This window comes from Otolemur garnettii, unplaced genomic scaffold (genome assembly GCF_000181295.1).
Source record: "Otolemur garnettii isolate 467f Iridium unplaced genomic scaffold, OtoGar3 scaffold00041, whole genome shotgun sequence".
Classification (NCBI taxonomy): Eukaryota; Metazoa; Chordata; class Mammalia; order Primates; family Galagidae; genus Otolemur; species Otolemur garnettii.
The window spans coordinates 1,375,209-1,390,462 of NW_003852436.1; the positions used below are offsets into that span (position 1 = coordinate 1,375,209).

Sequence of the window (15,254 nt, forward strand, 5' to 3'; positions counted from 1 at the left end):
AGGAGTATGTTACCAGTCATTCGGATGAGGCAGTGAGAACAAGACTAGGGAGAAAGAAAAGTTAGGAGTATGTTACCAGTCATTCGGATGAGGCATGAAGGTGACTTAACTAGTAGAGACTGTGATGGAAAATATGGGCAGATATGTGAGATATATAGCATGATGAATCAATAAGTTTGCTTACTGACTGCCATGGAAGTATGTGAGAAAGAGAGAGAGAGAAAGAGAGAGACGACGAAGGTTGATGCTTAGGCTTCTGGCAGAATCAGCTACATGGATCACAGATGGTGCTGGCGCTACAATTCACACAGACAGAAAACACAGGAAGACCACAGAAAGATGAGGGGAAATTTATCAGGGATGTTTCTTACCTGATTTTTGCACATCTTACAGTAGAGAACCAGTACTGATTTAGCTGCGTTTGGAGGGAGGAAATCCCTAAAATCAAAAGGTCTTGAATCTAAATTTCCAGAATCAAAACACGAAACAAACGAATCACTATACACAAAATTGAAAGGTGCACAAACCTGAGTATTCTAATGCATTTTTTCTCTGTGTATTGTCATACTTTATTTGCTTCAGGGCTTCCACCAGCTCTTCGTTATGTTTTTCAGTTTTGTTTTTTAAACGTAGTATATTTTCCTTAAACTCCGAAATATGGTTTCTACAACTAATTAGTTGATTACCTGCAAGGGAAAATATTTATGTACATGTTTATACATGTTTATACATGTTAATACAATAGGTAATAAAAATATAAAATATATGCTTAATATTGGTATATTATATGTAAAAACATGTATATATAATGTGCTACATACATAAAGTACAAATATTGCCTGCATATGTACATATACAAAAACCTGAAAAGAAAGAACAAAATGTTAAAAACAGCAATATGTGGAAGGTGAGATTATTGGTGATTTATTGCTTTATTACTTTGTGCTCTTCTGTGTTTTCCAAATTTTCCATAATGTGCATGTATTACATTTGTGTTAGAGGAAAACTCACAAAAAATTACTTAATATATTATCCAAAGAAAATGACCAGAAATATGTATGCAGGCTTGGCCTCTGGATAGTAAACATAGGTAGCATTACTTATCATTATAAAGAAAATTGGAAACAACCTAAATGCCAACAATAGGAGATCTGCTAAATAAATTACAGTGTATTCTTTTAAGAGTTCTGATAGCTCTGGTGTAAAATCCTGATCCCAATTTTACTACTGAATATTATTTTATTTTGGAACATTATGGGTATACAAATGTTTTGATTACATGGATTGCTTTTGTACAGCTTGAGTTAAAGTTATGTGTGCCCATCACCCACACAGGGTACATTGCTCCTGTTAGATATGCTTTCACCCATCTCCTCCCCTCCCTTCCACTTTCTTGATTTCTGTTGAGTTTTACTTCCATTGGTGCACATTGAGTGCTGATCCTTCAGTTCCAATCTAATAGTGAGAACATGTAGTGTTTGTTTTTCTATTCTTGTGATACTTAGGTGAATGGTCTCCAGTTCCATCTAGATTATTGCAAAAGGTACTAATTTTTTATGGCTGAGTAGTACTCCTCTCAGGAGTCATATTTAGACTACTGGTCACTCTCTCTTTTATTCCTTAAAGACTGTAATCATTAGTAATAACTGCTTTGCTTCCATAATCTCCATTTCAAACATCCTAATCTCTTTAGGTACATTTCTTCTGTAATTAATTCATTGAGAGGGTTTTTAAATTTTTATTTTATTCTTTTTTATTTTTTTTTTTAGTTTTTTTAAATTAAATCATAGCTGTGTACATTAATGCAGTCATAGGGTACAGTGTGCTGGTTCTATATACAATCTGAAATATTTTCATCAAACTGGTTAACATAGCCTTCATGTCATTTTCTTAGTTATTGTGTTAAGACATTTATATTCTACATTTAGAAAGATTCACACATACCCTTATAAGATGAACCATAGGTGTGGTCCTACCAATCACCCTCCCTCCACCCATCCTCCCCTCTCCCTTCCCCTCCTTTTCCCCTTTCCTCATATTCTTGAGCTATAATTGGGTTATAGCTTTCATATGAAAGCTATAAATTAGTTTCATAGTTGGGCTGAGGGGTTTTTTTAATCATGAAAAATCAATGAAACTGATCAGGTTCTTGGTTCTTCTTTAATGTGATGCTTTATATTAATAATTCAATTTCCTCACTTGTTATTGGTCTGTTCAGATTTTCTATTTATTCATGATTCACTGTTGGTAGATGGTATATGTCTAGGATTTTATCCATTCTTCTAAGTTATGCAGTTTGTTAGCATATAATTGTTAATAGTAGTCTCTGATGATCTTTCATATTTCTGTAGTATCAATTGTCATGTCTCCTCTTTCATTTCTGATTTTATTTGAGGGTTCTCTCTTAATTAGTCTAGCTAAAGATTTGCAGATTTTATCTTTCCAAAATGTCAACTCTTAGATTTGTTGATTATTTTGTACTGTCTTCCTAGTCTTTTCATTTATTTATTCTCTGATCTTTATTACTTCCTTCCTTATACTAACTTAGGGTTTAGTTTGTTCTCTTTTTTCTAGGTCCTTGAGATATATTAGAGGGACCAACCAACCTTCCTTCCTTCTTTCCTTCCTTCCTTCCTTCCTTCCTTCCTTCCTTCCTTCCGCCTTTCCTTCCTTCCTTCTTCCTTCTTTCTCTGTTCTCTTTTTGTTCCTTTCTCTGGTGGAATATAGACAAGAGTGACCCATCCTTTATCGTGCTGATGAAAACAGTGCCCCAGAGATGAAAAGCAACAAGTTGGAAGGAACCTAAAGCCTCCAATGAGTAAAGGAGGAGAATCCACATCAGCCTGTTAGCTCATTTAAACCACTGTTGTTTTGTGTACTTGTTAACATTGACGCATTTGAACTTTTGCACTGTAACTAACATAAAGGAGCTAGATACTGCCAGACAAAATGAGTACAAAGCAGCTTACCTTGGTTACTTCGTTAAAATATTTAGACATATCATTAGAAAAGCAATACATAGGTTACAAATTTATAAAAGTTACATAAAAGAGAAAAGTCCATTGTAATCCTACTACTTGGAGATAACCACTATTAATATTTTGCTTAAAACATTAAATTTTAACCTCCTTTTATTTCTCACTTGATTATATAATGTCAGATATAATAATTCAGGGAAAGCAATATCAAGTTAGATAGAGTGATTCGTTTTATACCAAAAAAGGTATAATCTATGATGAAAACAAAATAATTTCCTATAGTAGATAGTCAAATCTCAAAATATATAATGAAAGCTATTAAAGATACAGGAATATAGGAAAATAATATTTCAGGGAGCAGGGAAAGAATAGAAATTGGCTAAAGGATTGGGTGGAATAAAAGCTTAGAAGATATAGCTTAGAAGACAATAAATTCCAGATGGATGTTTTTACAAATTAAGGAAAAATATAAAACTGTAAAAGTAATTGCGGCTTGGTACCTGTAGCTCAGTGAGTAGGGTGCCAGCCACATACACTGAAGCTGGCAGGTTCAAGCCCAGCCCAGGCCTGCTAAACAATGACCACTGCACTCAAAAAATAGCCAGGCATTGTGATGGGCACCTGTAGTCCCAGCTACTTGGAAAGCTGAGGCAAGAGAATCGCTTAAGCCCAAGAGTTTGAGGTTGCTGTGAGCTGTGATGCCACAGCACTCTACCGAGGATGACATAGTGAGACTCTGTCTCAAAAAAAAGTAATTGTGATGTATTTGGGTTGAAACCCAATACTTTTTCATTCATCTGCCTTGTATGAACAAGAGCACACAAGTGGGTAGCCTGTAGCAAAAGCTGAATAATGCTTAAAACCCACCAAAGTTTTCTCATCATACTTAGAAAAATAACCAAGTCCTAACCATGCCCCTCAAAGCCCCGGGTTCTTCTCTGGCCTCATTTCCTACGCTTCCTACCTCCGTCTGAGGAAGCCCAGCTCCAGCCACACTGGCCTCCTCGCCGTTTCTCACAGGAACACGCTCCAATTTAGGGCTTTGACTCCTGCAATGTTCTAATTTCCTTCCGTTTTCTGCTAGGACATCACTGCCTCAGAGAAGTGCAGTCTACCATCCCATGTGACATAGCACGCCCTCTTTCTTCCCTTATCCTTTTTTAAAAAATAATTTATCACTATCTGACTCTGTATTACGTGTTTACTGTTTTTATGTCATTCTCTAGAACGTAAGTGTGAGAGAAGCAAGGACTTTGGCTTTCTTACTACTAAATTCCAAATGCCTGAAACAGTGGCTGGCATATAGCTCAGCTCTTACCAAAATGTATGCCGAATGAATGAACAAATGAATCAATGGATTTGTCTTTAAACTGATTTTGTTGATTCTTAATTCTTTAATCAATAGAACCGCACCTAACCAACCAAACCTTAAATATCCATGCAGTTGAATACAATTTGAGGATGTTTACAACTTTCAGAAGTAGATGTAGTTTAACAAGCATAAACCCATGTTATTAGGGTTTCCCGGGTAATATTCTCTTTGCAAAATGGTTCATGTGTTTCAGGTTGATATATCATGGGTGATGCAACATATCTGGGTTTCCACATGGTACGTCAGTCTCTGAGGGATCAATTAGGTAAACATGAAAAGAAAGAGTTTTCTCTAGAGGGAGCAACATATACAGAAACAACCACAAGAAAATGTTAAAGAACATAACCTCTAATCTTAGATCTTTTTCTGGTACATTCTTCTCTGATAATTCATGCAGCAATATTTGATTTAATTCATTTATATCATTTGCATATTTGTTCAGGTATTTCGAGAAGATGAAATGTTATAAAACTTTGCAAAGGTTTGAAATAAATAATTAGATGCTCTGAGTCTATTGAGCATCTTTGTAGTGAAATAGTAAAGAAAAACACCAGTCCATGTGCACAATGGGCCAATGTAACTTTTCTGCCTGTAAGAAGAGGTTTCAGGTGAGATCCTAAGTGCCAATGATCCTTGCTTCTAACAGCAGAAATCCAAGGCACCATGTTCCAGTAGAAATGAAAACCAAGCCACATCTGTAATTTTTTTTTTTCAGTTTTTGGCTGGGGCTGGATTTGAACCAGCCACCTCCAGCATATGGGGCCAGTGCCATACTCCTTTGAGCCATAGGCACCACCCGCACATCTGTAATTTTAATTTTTCTAGTAGCCACATTTTAAAAAGTAAAAGGAAACAAATGAAAGTAATTTAAATGATATATTTCACTTCACCTGAGATATCCAAAATTTTATTTAGGCATAGAAATAACCAATGGGACATCTTATTCTTTTTTTGTACTACATATTATAAATCCTTCATTTATTTTTTATTTTATTTTATTTTTATTTTTTTATTTTTGAGACGGAGCCTCAAGCTATCCCCCTGGGTAGAGTGCCATGGCATCACACTCACAGCAACCTCCAACTTCTGGGCTCAAGCGAGTCTCTTGCCTCAGCCTCCCAAATAGCTGGGACCACAGGCATCCGCCACAACGCCTGGCCATTTTTTGGTTGCAGCCATCATTGTTGTTTGGCGGGCCCGGGCTGGGGATTCGAACCCGCCACCTTAGGTGTATGTGGCTGGCGCCTTAGCCGCTTGAACCACAGGCGCCGAGCCTAAATCCTTCATTTATATTACACTTACAGCATATCTTGATTCAGATGCTTTTTTTTTTAAATTTCAGATTAGGAGGTACACATGTTTTGTTTATATGCTTTGTTTTTGTGCAGATTGAGCCAAAGTTATATCTGTCCTTTACCCAGAGAGGGAGCACTGTACCCCGTAGGTGTGAATTTAACCATCCCCCTCCTCCCAGCTTGATTTTCATTGAGATTCACTTCCCTGTGTGCACTTAAGTGTTGATCCATTAGTTCCAATTTGGTAATAAGCACATGTATTTGTTTCTTCATTTTTGTGATGTGTCACCTAGAAGAATGATTTCCAATTCCATCCAGATTGTCACAAAAGATACTAAATCACCATTCGTTTTTACGGCTGAGTAGTACTCCATGGTAGGCATATACCACATTTTATTATTCCATTCATGTATTGGTGGGTACTAGTGTTGTTTCCACTCCTTTGTGACTGTGAATTATACTGCTAGGAATGTTTGAATGCCAGTGCCCTTTTTATAAAATGACTTTTTCCCTTTTAGTATAGCAGTGGGATTGCTGGTCTACTTGAAGTTCTTTGAAGTAGGTATCTACATACAATTTTCTATACAGGTTATACTAGTGTGCAGTCCCACCAACCGTGTATAAGAGTTCCTTTTTCTCTGCATCCACACCAGCATCTGTTGTTTTGGGACTTATTTTTTTATTTTTTTATTAAATCATAGCTGTGTACATTAATGTAGTCATGGGGTACAGTGTGCTGGTTTTATATACAATTTGAAATACTTTCATCAAACTAGTTAACATAGCCTTCATGGCATCCTCTTACTTATTGTGTTAAGACATTTATATTCTACATTTAGAAAAATTCACATGTACCCTTATAAGATGAACCATAGGTGTGGTCCTGCCAACCACCCTCCCTCCACCCATCCTCCCCCTTCCCCTCCCCTCTCTCTCCCCTTTCCCCAGAGGCTTTTGTTTGGGGACTTTTTAATCCAAGCTATTCTCATTAGAGTCAGGTGCTATCTCATTGTGGTTTTGATTTGCATTTCCCTAATGATTAGAGATGCTGAGCATTTTTTCATGAGTATATCTTCATTTGAAAAGATTCCATTCATGTCTTTTGCCCACTTTTTCATGGGGTTGTTGGTTGTTTCTTGCTGATTTGCTTGAGTTATTTATAGATTCTGGTTATCAGTCCTTTATCAGATGCACAAGCATGTGAATATTTTCTCCCATTCTGTGGGTTGTCTATTTGCTCTTTTGGTTGTGTCCTTGGCTGCCCTATTTATTTATTTGTTGTTGCTATGATTGAACTCCTCACCTAGGCTAATGCCTATAAGAGTTTTCCAATATTTTCTTCCAGAAATTTTATAGTTTCCTGCCTTTTATCAACCATGAGTTAATTGTTGTGAGTGGTAAGAGGTGCAGATCCTGTATCAGTCTTTTATGTGTGGCTATCCAGTTTTCCCAGCACCATTTATTGAACAGGGATTATTTTCCCCAGCATATGTTTTTATCTGTTTTGTCAAAAATTAGATGGAAACATGAGGACGATTTCATTTCTGGGTTCTCTGTTCTGATCCATAGGTCTGTCTCTGTGTTTGTGCCAGTACAAAAACATAGCCCTGTATTATATGGCCATAGCCCTGTATTATACCTTGAAGTCTGGTGAAGTGATACCTCCTGCTCTGTCCTTATTATGCAAGGTTGCATTGTCTATTTGGGGTATTTCCTTGTTCTATATGAAGTGTAGAACTATTTATTCTAGAAAAACAGCATTGGTATTTTAGTGGAAATTGCATTGAATCTGTAAATCCCTTTGGGTAGAATAGCCATTTTAACGATGTTGATTCTGTCAATTCATGAGCATGGTATATTTTTCCAGCTGTTAACACCTTCCGCAATTTCTTTCTTTAGTGTTTCATAATTCTACCCATAGAGGTCTTTCACCTCCTTTGTTAAATACTTTCCTATGTATTTTATTTTCTTTGTTGCTACTGTGAAAGGTATTGTGTCTTTGACTTGATTCTCAGCTTGACTCTTGTGGGCATACATGAAAGCTACTGATTTGTATGCACTAATTTTCTACCCTGAGACTTTGCTGAATTTATCAATCTATTCCAGGATTATCTCAGCTGAATAATTGGAGTTTTCTAGATATAAAATCATATTGTCAGCAAAGAGTGATAGTTTGATCTCTTCTTTCTCTATTTGGACCCCCTTGATTTATTTCTTTAAATTTTAATAATTACAGAGATCTAGTACAGTCCTACCTAAAACTTCATAGCACAACAAAGTTTTGCTTAATGAAGAAATATTTTGTACTACTTCAGTTATTAATTGTAAATTTAAACCACTTAAAATAAAATGAAGTGAAATTGTGCTCACTGCTTGCATTTCAAGTACTTGATAGCATCTTAGCTAGGAAGCTGCCATGTTGGATAGATAGTGCAAATCTCTGGCATCAGCTGTGATCTTGCAAGAAATGTAATATTTCTTGTCTCAACCCAGGCCTACAGAATCAGAATGTACCTTTAACTAAGATTACCACCAAATTGAATGGTATGCACATTAGACTACTGTTATAGCCTTCTTTAATTATGTTTTATTTTGTTTATTTTGTTTTGTTTTGAGATTGAATGTTGCTCTGTTGCCCCCAGGTAGAGTACAGTGACATCATCATAGCTCACTGCAACCTCAAACTCCTGGGCTTAAGTGATCTTTTTGCCTCAGCCTTCCGTGTAGCTGGGACTACAGGCACCCATTACCATATCTGGCTAATTTTATCTATTTTTAGTAAAGAGCCTCTTGCTCAGGCTGGCAGGAGTTCAGGTGTGAACCCCTAGAGGCCAGCCTTCTTTAAGTGTTTTGTCATCTTTGATAGTAACACAGTTCAGACTTTATTGCCTTTAGCTGCACTATTATAATTGCCTCTTAAATGGTCTGTCACCTCCAATCCAGAATTAATCTTCAGGAAATACTGCTCAAAATCTAGAAATGGTTTTCCAAATGCCTACTGACTAAGGTCCAAACTACTTGCCTTCATCACAAAGTCCTATACCACATGCTATGAAACATGTCCTGACCTGACTTATTTCATTCACTGATCACTTCCAGTCACGAGAAGCATGCTGAGACATTCCTTTCTTCTTCCACTGAATACTTACCATGTGGCATGTAATAGGTAAACAAACACAGATAAAATCAGGTTTCTACTCTAAATTAACTAATAATTATGTTACAAAGGATAGGAGAAAGGATCACATATTTATACTAGTAATTATAGTATGGAATTATCTTCAAAGTATGACAGGCAAAGGGAAGCAGGAATGATTAATTCTCAGGGACTGAGGAGTGGGAGAGGCAGGCATGGAAGGTTTCAGAGAAGAGGGAAGATTTGAGAACTCGGAGAATGTAAAAAATTTTGCCAAAGAGCAAAAGGCAGGGAAGGGCATTCCAGTCTAAGAAAAAGCTAGCGTAGATGCTCAGAGAATGAAATGGTGTGGTACGTCCAGGGGAAGGTGTGTAATTCATTAAATGGGCAAAAAGAAGCCCAAAGGCATGATGGCATGATGGCACGATGGGGCATTGGCAAGCCCTGTTAAGCTTATTATTCACTTACTTGTCCCCAGTGTGGTCCCAAAGAAAGAATATCTGAGGCAGCTAGTGGGAGATAAAATTAAAAACATAAGATACGTTCCAGATTACTTCTCCACATGTATGTTTTGCATGATCAAATCATTCATGTATCAAGTCCTTTAACTTCCCTAGGAGTGGCCCTCTCTGTGATACATTTTATTGTGAAATAGACATTATAAAAAATATAGTCAACAGTTTAAAGGAAATAATAAAAAAGGAATATCTATGAACCCACCACCAACTACCTTAGCCTCAGATATCCTATCCATTTCCTTCCTAGATCCTAGAAATTCCTCTTCTTCTTCATGCCTAGATAATCAGAATCCTGAATTGTGCATTCATCACTCATTACCTTCCTTCAAAGCAATTTTGGAGCTCACTTTCTGGAATATCCATTAGAGCAATCACTGTATGAGGTCCGACAATTAAGTTAGCCGAAAGTGCTTTGAAGGGTTGACTAGGTGCTGGCATCAGTGCCTAAGGGAGGACCAAAGGGAGGACATCGAAGGTGACCATAGTGATATTCAGCAAGGAGGTACGTAGCACTTTCTCTAGAATGAGTTCCTTAACTTAATTGTGCAACCTCAGATACTCTTTTAAGGGAAGTTTGAGTGAATTCCTCAAGTTCCATATCCTTACCAAATGTCTCATTTCTTTCTTTTCTTTCTTTTTTCTTTTCTTTTTTTTTTTTTAAGACGGAGTCTCACTCTGTCACCCTGGGTAGAGTGCTGGGGTGTCATAACTCACAGCACCCTCAAACTTTTGGGCTGAAGGGATCCTCTTGTCTCAGCCTCTCATGTAGCTGGGTCTATAGGTTCCCACCACAACACCAGGTTAGTTTTTGTTTTTGTTTTTGTTTTTCTATTTTTAGAAGAGACAGGGGTCTTGCTCTTCCCCAGGCTAATCTCAAACTCCTGAGCTCAAGCAATCCACCCGCCTCAGCCTCCCAAAGTACTGGAATTATAGGCGTGAGCCAGCATGCCCAGCCAAATGTCTGATTTCTTAACTTAAAAATCAGAGTGCTATGAAATGGTAGCTCATGTGTTTAACTTGCATTGTCTTGATTGCCAGTGACATTTTTTATGTCTAGTCAACATGTATATTGCACTTTGCTTTAGAATCTGCTTTGCTGATACTAATGTATCTACATTCTTTTGGCTCAGGTTTGCAAGTATATAGTTTTTATCCTTTCCTTCCAAAACTTCTGTCTTTAAAATTTAAATATAGCTCTTATAATAGTCCTCAGTTTAGGTTTTATTTTACACTGTATATATAATCAGAAAACATATTAATTTCTTTTTCGGAGCACTTCATATCATTGATGAGCTAGTTACATGCTATTTTACTATTATTTTTGTGGTTTGACTAGAGATTTCAGTACGAATCCTTGACTGATTATAGTCTAATACAAATACTCCTTAATGGTGCTACAAGTTTAATTCAGTTTAACTCCATTTACCTCCCCACCCCTTGCCTTTTCTTGTCATTGCTGGCACGAGCTATTGTTCTACATTTCGTCTAAATTCCACAGGACATTTCAGTAATTCTGTTGAATAGCTCACACTTGGACCTTGGATTCTGCTGAATTTGAGCTATACCTGGGAGCCCCTTTTCTGCTCCATGGACAATAATAACGATGCATTTTGTTGCATATTCCCACAAGGTGATACACCTTGGGAATGTGTGTACGTATGTACATGTGTGTAAGTGTATAAATATCATTCATATATACATGTATGTGATACACATATATATATCACTCTCCCTTTTGGTTGGGGATAAGGATGCTTTCCTTCTACTGACAAATAGAGACACAAGAAATAAAGTTTGGGTGTAAGATGAAAAGGAGCAGCAGAGAGGAGAGAAGCTGCTAGGCCAAGAGGAGATATCTGTGAAACATCCTGTAGGCATGCAGCTTGAAGTGGCAAAGATGTGTGGCCCAAGTGAATATTGCAGGTCACCTGCAAAGGCTCACCTCACAGGCAAAAGAATTCCTCGCAGCAAGAGTTCTCCACCCCTTGAAATTTGGTATTCCCTGCCACTGCTTTCACAAGTAGAGCACAACAAAATAATGCAATAACGGTTTGGGAGACAGCCTTGACAGTTTCCATTGCCTGCCTTTTGAAAGCTGACAGTGGCTTTGTTAAAAAAACAAAACAAACAAACAAACAAAAAACCCAGGAAATAAAGAAAAAACAAAGTGCAATTTTGCTAAATGTACAATACCCTGAGAGTATTGTGGAGCCATGTGGAGAGGCTTTGGAGGATGAACCACCACATGGGTAGAGGAGTGAGAGACGCCAGACTTGTCAGTGACAAAGACTGCTTAGCAGTAGAGCCTCCAGCCCCAAACGCCCTTCAGATCATAGCCAAACTGCCCAGAGAGCTCTTACTGAATTCCTGATTACTATATTAAGAGTGAAACAAGATAATTGTTCGGCTTATTAAGGTTTGGGGAGTTTTACATGAATAAGGAAGAAATGTCCAAGAGCTGATCATTTTCTTCCCTGCCATTCCATTTTCCTAGAATCATACGCAAGGAAAGGAAAGGAAAGATTTTACTTAACTATGAGAATAAAGTTTTAAAAAGAGTGGGAGAGGGTCTTTAAAAACAGGAGAGAGACAATTTAAATAACTAAAAGTGACCTAAAATACAATAGAATAAGGCTTCACTATCGCTATGAACTCTATGGCTAAGCAGAAGAGGGAAATAATCTGAGCAATTATTGGAAAAATTAAAAACTCATTCATATTTATATCCCAACAAGTCAGATTAATAAACCAATTACATATATATTCATTCATTTTAGAACATTTTCAAATGCATCCTTTTTCTCCATTCTCAAGGAAATTTGGTACTGTGTGCCTATCATTACTGTTTTCCTGCTTCCGTATTCCCACTGTACAAGTTCATTCAGTTTCAAGCATTGTATGCACACAAGAGAAAACACATAATGCATAAGTAAGCTCTGGAGGGGAATGTGAAATGAATACAGGCAGCCGGTCACCCAGGCTAATAACTGGAACATCACCCGATGCCTCTCCTCCCATCAGTGACTCCTTTCCTGCCCCATCTCATGATGTCACTACAATACTTTCCCAAGTTGTATCTGTTCATAATTTCTTTGCTTTTTAGAATATAATTTATATCACATTTATATGTGTCCCTATATAACATGCTGTCTAGTTTTCCTTCTTCCTGGACTTTCTAAAAATTGTATCAGTTGATACTTGGTCTCTGTAAGCCTTTCTAAATTCTCTTTGTGATAATCAAAAGTAAGTCTGTTACTTGTCCCCAACTCCCCAGTATTGCCAGCAGTACTCAACACACTTTGCTAAGGGGAGGCAGTTGTGGCAGGTTATAGGGTGTGTACAAGGAGGTAGTAGTTCTGTTTTTGCTGGCTTACCCACCAACTGCCAGCCTTGGTGGAGTGTCAGAGGTTTAGGCGGTGGCAGCAGCAGAGTGGCAAGTAAGTTCTGGCTCTTCTAAGGACAGCAGCTAGCAGATGACCAGGGGCCCCTGGAGTGGCTGCATTACCTAGGAAACACACTCTCAAAGATAAAACTCTGGGATCTGTTATTTGCCCCACATGGGCTTATGCACTTATAACTACCCTATGACCCTTGCAAAGCAGGACACTGGTTGTCCACGACAGAATATGCACTGGCAAAATGGCATCTAAATTCCTGTCTGGTTGCCTGGGATGAAGCCTACTGGAGGTCAAGGTGCTGCTCCTGCATTCCTCAGTCATGTGACTTCAAGCACGGTGGGTGAGATGGCTTTTTTCTCTCAGAATTATTTGGCGCTGTCACATTCTCCTCCTTGAAGTACCTTCTTGGCTTGGGTCTCTCAGGGTTTGAGTTTTTCTTCAACTTTGAAATATTGAGATTCCCTGGGCTTACTGTTTGGAACTTCTCATCTACTCCTGGGTGATCTCACGCAATCTTAGGGCTTAGAATACCATAGGCTGATAGTTCTCAAGTTCATACTGCCAATCTTGACCCACGCTGATATATCCAACTGCCAGTCAATACTTTGACTGGGACTTAACCAGCTCACACATAACAGAAATGTTGATTTTATCCCCTGAATCAGCTCTTCCCCCAGCCTTTACCATTTCAGTAAATGGTAACTCAATTTATCTCATTGTTTAAACAAGTGGTTCTTAAATCAGGGGTGATTTGTCCCTCAGGTGACATCTGTCAATGTCTGGAGACATTAGTTGTCACAATGGGGGAGGGAATGTGCTACCGACATCTGGAGTCCTGAGGCGCTGCTAGACACTCCACAATTATAGGTCAGCTCCCCTCCCGAAAGAATCACCCATCCTAAAATGCCAATAGTGCTAAGGTAGTGAAACCCTTGTTGAAGACAAAATTTCCTTTTTCTTCTTTTCTTTCTGCATTCAATAACCTTTTAAAGATATATGTGAAATCGCATCACTCCTCTGCATGGCTTACCATCTTACTCAGAATGAAACCCGTATTCCTCACTGTGGTCTCTATTATGTCATCTTTTTACTATTCTCTTCCTTGTTCACATTGGCTCGTGGATGTTTCTTTTTATTATAGTTTCAGGTTAATTGAGGGTACAAATAATTAGGTTACAATGTTTGCATTTGTTAGGTAAAGTCCCTCTTATAATTGTGTCCCACTCCCAAGAAGTGTGCCATGCCCCCTAACACTGTGCCCATGACGTGGAAGCACACCCATCCACCTCCTTCTTCCTCCACATTCCCTCATTCCCCTGCCCCCCACCTTGAATTGATTAGAGTTTTTCTCTTATGGGGGTGTGTATTAGATCATCTACTGGTTTCATATTAGAATTGAGTACTTTGGATTCTTGCTTCTCCATTCTTACGATACTTTACTAAGAGGAATATATTTCAACTCCATCCAGGTTAATACAAAAGATGTAAAGTCTCCCTCTTTTTTAATGGCTGAATGGCATTCTATGGCATACATTTACCACCACTTGTTAATCCATTCCTGGGCTGGTGGGCATTTAAGTTGTTTCCATGTCTTGGCTAGTCTACACTGAGCTGCAATAAACAGTCTAGTGCAAATGTCCTTATGATAAAATGATTTTTTTTACTTCTGAGTAAACACCTACTAATGAGATTGCAGGATGAAATGGGAGATCTAATTTGAGTTCTTCGAGAATTCTCCCTACTTCCTTCCCTAAAGGTTGTATTAGCTTGCAGTCCCACCAACAGCTTAAAAGTGTTCCCTTCTCTCCACATCCACGCCAGGAGCTGCAGCTTTGAGACTTTGTGATGTGGGCCTCTTGTTTCTTGTTTCTTGAACAAATTAAGGTGATTCCACCTCAGGACCTTTGCTCTTGCTTTTTCATTTGCCTGGAAAAACTCTTCCCCTAGGTAACTACACATAATGCTTCCTTGCTTCATTCAGGAATATGCTCACATATGTCTAACTTTCTCAGAGAGTTCCTCTTTGCCTGACAACCCTGTCTAAAATAGCACTTTCTTTCCCCTAACCCTACTAACACCTGCTATCATATGGTAATTACTTCATTATTGTTTGTTTATTTCCTCTAACTAGAATATAAGTTCCATGAAAGGAGGGGTTCTTTGTTGTTCACTTGGTGCCTACAGCACGAATAAGTACTTATAAATTCACTTGCTTATTCATTCATTCAATCATTCATTTATTCAAGAAACACTCAGCATGTTTATTATGTGCCAGGCATTTTTCCAGATTCTAGAGACACAGCAGTGAACAAAACAGACAAAAACCGAAAGGAAAAAAACTCTTTCCTTCTGGAGTTTACATATTTTTTGAACAAATGAATGAATTATTAATGCTATGAGCTTAAAGAAAGAAACAAAAATAGTTTATCCATAAAAATTAATTTTCAAAAGGAGGAAAGAATAAAGCATTAGGTGCTGGCTATCTTTCTAATAAATCTTGCCAAATTTTCACTGATAAGAATTACAGTTATAGATCAAATTTTAAAAATATTGGAAC

At 37.8% G+C, this 15,254-nt stretch overlaps 1 protein-coding gene across 1 annotated transcript in view; it reads right to left on the reverse strand.

Annotated features, from left to right (window-relative positions):
• Positions 1-15,254, reverse strand: part of MGAT4D (MGAT4 family member D) — a 64,332-nt gene that overhangs the window by 47,421 nt on the left and 1,657 nt on the right. The window contains exon 2 of the mRNA XM_012805387.2: positions 528-686. Coding sequence (XP_012660841.2) covers positions 528-686 — 159 coding nt within the window. The remainder of the gene's footprint in view (positions 1-527; positions 687-15,254) is intronic.